Here is a 3439-nt window from a genome sequence, read left to right on the forward strand (position 1 = left end):
TAGGGGGCGCCCGGTGGAGATGCTCTAACACACCCTAATAGTCAGAAGTTAATTCTTCCCTTTGTTTTCTAAATCAGTCAGAGGCTCAGAGCCCATCCCACAATTCATGTGACCGATAGACTGACTGACAGACTGCAGCCGAAGTGAGGCTGCTGCAAAAATCCAACGCACATCTGAAATGCGTATCCCAACCAAAGCTCAAAACCGGCGGGCGCAGGGTACCAACCCGCGCACCAGACGGGCCACAATGGAGTAAATTCCGGAGACGACGACGTGATCACCGCGAGGGATGGTCACCGGCACCACTATAAATGGCGTCCGAGCGCGACGTTGCAATGCATCCGTGCATGCAGAGACACACTTAGGTACACTGTGTCTGGCAATGGCGTCTTCCTCCTGGCTCCCCGTGGTGGTCTGCGCGCTGCTGATGATGCAGGCGGTGCCGGCTGCGCGCGCCGCCCGCGCCTTCTTCGTGTTCGGCGACTCGCTAGTGGACAACGGCAACAACAACTACCTGGTCACGACGGCGCGCGCCAACTCGTGGCCGTACGGCATCGACACTCCCGATCACCGCGCCACGGGACGCTTCTCCAACGGCAAGAACGTGCCTGACCTCATCAGTTGAGTGGCGTCGCCATTGCCATGTATTTCGTTGGTTCTTGAAAGCACTTGATCGTTAACGCTGAAGTTGAGCTAACTGATTGGAAATGTGTTGCATGCAGGCGAGTCCCTGGGGTCTGAGCCGGTGCTGCCGTACCTGAGCCCGGAGCTACACGGTGACAAGCTGCTGGTCGGCGCCAACTTCGCCTCCGCCGGCATCGGGATCCTCAACGACACTGGCATCCAATTCGTACGACACGTTTACTGATGTCAGTAGCAATTAACATCGCAAATGTTTTCCCTCATCGAAGTACATTCATGCGCGCATGCAGGCGAACATCATCCGGATCTCGAAGCAGCTGACCTACTTCCAGCAGTACCAGCACCGCCTCGCCAAGCTCATCGGCCCCGACCAGGCGGCGCGCGTCGTGGCCGGCGCTCTGACGCTCATCACCCTGGGCGGCAACGACTTCGTGAACAACTACTACCTTATCCCCTACTCGGTCCGCTCCCGGGAGTTCTCCCTCCCGGACTACATCAAGTACATCCTGTCCGAGTACAAGCAGGTGCTCCGTCGCATCCACGGCCTGGGCGCGCGCCGCATCCTGGTCACCGGCGTCGGCCCCATCGGCTGCGTGCCCGCGGAGCTGGCGCTCCACAGCCTCGACGGCCGCTGCGACCCGGAGCTGCAGCGCGCGTCCGAGGCCTACAACCCGCAGCTCGAGGTGATGCTCGCCGAGCTCAACGCCGAGGTCGGCAACGGCGCCGGGGGCAACGGGCCGGTGTACGTCGGGGTGAACACCAGGCGGATGCACGCCGACTTCATCGACGACCCGCGCGCGCACGGCTTCGTCACGGCCAGCGTGGCTTGCTGCGGGCAGGGACCCTACAACGGGATCGGGATCTGCACCATGGTGTCGAGCTTGTGCGCCGACAGGGACCAGTACGTGTTCTGGGACGCCTTCCACCCCACGGAGCGCGCCAACAGGCTCATCGCGCAGCAGTACGTCTCCGGCACCACCGACTACATCTCACCCATGAACCTCTCCACCATCATCAAGCTCGACCGCCACCTCCACGACTGATCCTGAGCCCATCTCTCACCTGCTCGATCGATTATTAGCCTTGAGTGTTTACTTCATGCTCTCATATATAAGCCTTGATTTTTTTCCAAGAAAGTAGTAGTGTTTGTCCAAACACGCCCGAGTATGTATTACTAGTAGTCCTTTTTTCCTATAATTCATAGCGTCAGCATAAATGTTCTAGCTAGTTTGTACTACGTAGTGTTCAGCTAGCAGATATTGTAAGTTGTGAGTGAGGTGATGTTCATGTGTACGTACGTGTCGTGTATGTACGTGTGTGTGTGAGTCATAATACTGAATCATGCATCATGCATGCATGGATACAAATTCAGATTAAAATTCTCATGTACTCCCTTTATTATAACATCTTTTAGATATTTTAAAGTTCCATCCTTATAGGTCAAGTGCCGTGGTAGAATCTCAATTTCACCACCCGTTACAATTCATGACTAGCACGAATCATAAAGCAACCTAATGGTTTATTTTTATTAAATAACTTGAATCACGAAGTGACCCAATCGTTTGGGACATTTTTGTCAGCTACAGCCTATGTTGCAAGAAGCATTACAATGGTGGAGACCTTTTTTCCTAGGTTTCAATGTCATTTATAATTAAAAAATCTCAGTTGTAATCTCACACTATCAAAAATCATGGTGCAAATTATCCAGAAGCCTGCAAATTCAGCTAACTTCCAGTCCACCGATAATTAGGGTAATCGATATTTTAATCTGGAATGTGGCTACAATTTCATTTGTCAACTAGTGTACAACCTCTTCTCCTGGGTTCAGTTTAACTTCGCAACAGTATTTTTTTAGTAACACTGTATAAACACAGAAACTCATATACACTCGCCTACACTCACTCCTATGAATGCACACCCTATCTCTATGAGCATCTCCGAAAGACTGAGCAGGAGTTCGAATCTTAAAAATTGAGGAAATCACCACAAGCGGCTAGTTGTCGAATGGAACGTCGACTCCCACAAAATGAATATTCCACCTTTATGAGACACCTGAGATTTAAACTCCGGTAGGCTAGGATTACAACCACCCCCTAACCACCCAAATTTAGATTGATTCTTGCAACAATTTTTAATTAAGCTCTACAAATGGAAGAAAAATATAAGCTACATCGGCGGGCATGGGTAAGCTAGGCACGAGCACGTTGAGCAGTATCTACCCAGTATGGGTCCTCTCTTCACTGCATGCAAACACCCCTCGTATTTAAAACAGTTGAGTCGTTACAACAACACGACCGCGGTACGTGAAGACCGTGTAAGCCTAATCTTGCACGACATTAGTCTGTTAGCTGTCCTCTTCGTAAGGGCGTCTTTACCAGGGTGAGGTAAATCGGCCGCCCAAAGAAACCGGCAACACATCCATTTACATTGATCGTAGATACGAGAATAGTTATTTTTTATTGCATGTCTACTTGCCTGTTCTAGCCGTCGGACGCATATTATTTTTTAAATATTTATTTATTCATCAATTGAAAATCATAATTTACATATGCAATAAATGAAAAATAAGAAGAAACAAATACTAAAATGAAAATGGCTAGGCCCCGAGACTACTAGGCTTCTCCGTCGCCGCCCACCGCTCCATCCGTTGTGCGCTCGGCAGAGCTCGGTGGGCCACCGCATCCTCTAGTAGAGGTTGCCGCAGTGTTTCGCTGGCGTCATCCTGACCCTTCTTCAGCATCTCGAAGGACGCGACTAAGGCCCTCTGCTCCACCGCTTTCTCCTCCGGGCCAGACCC

General features: G+C 51.1%; 1 protein-coding gene across 1 annotated transcript; it reads left to right on the plus strand.

Moving 5' to 3' along the window:
- Positions 1 to 348: 348 nt before the first annotated feature.
- LOC127305365 (GDSL esterase/lipase At5g33370) lies at positions 349 to 1943 on the plus strand. Its single transcript, XM_051335777.2, has 3 exons — positions 349 to 620; positions 723 to 850; positions 933 to 1943. The coding sequence occupies exons 1-3, from the start codon at positions 383 to 385 to the stop codon at positions 1683 to 1685; spliced, it is 1119 nt and encodes a 372-aa protein (XP_051191737.1). The 5' UTR covers positions 349 to 382; the 3' UTR covers positions 1686 to 1943.
- Positions 1944 to 3439: the final 1496 nt, after the last annotated feature.

This window comes from Lolium perenne, chromosome 6 (genome assembly GCF_019359855.2).
Source record: "Lolium perenne isolate Kyuss_39 chromosome 6, Kyuss_2.0, whole genome shotgun sequence".
Taxonomy (NCBI): Eukaryota; Viridiplantae; Streptophyta; class Magnoliopsida; order Poales; family Poaceae; genus Lolium; species Lolium perenne.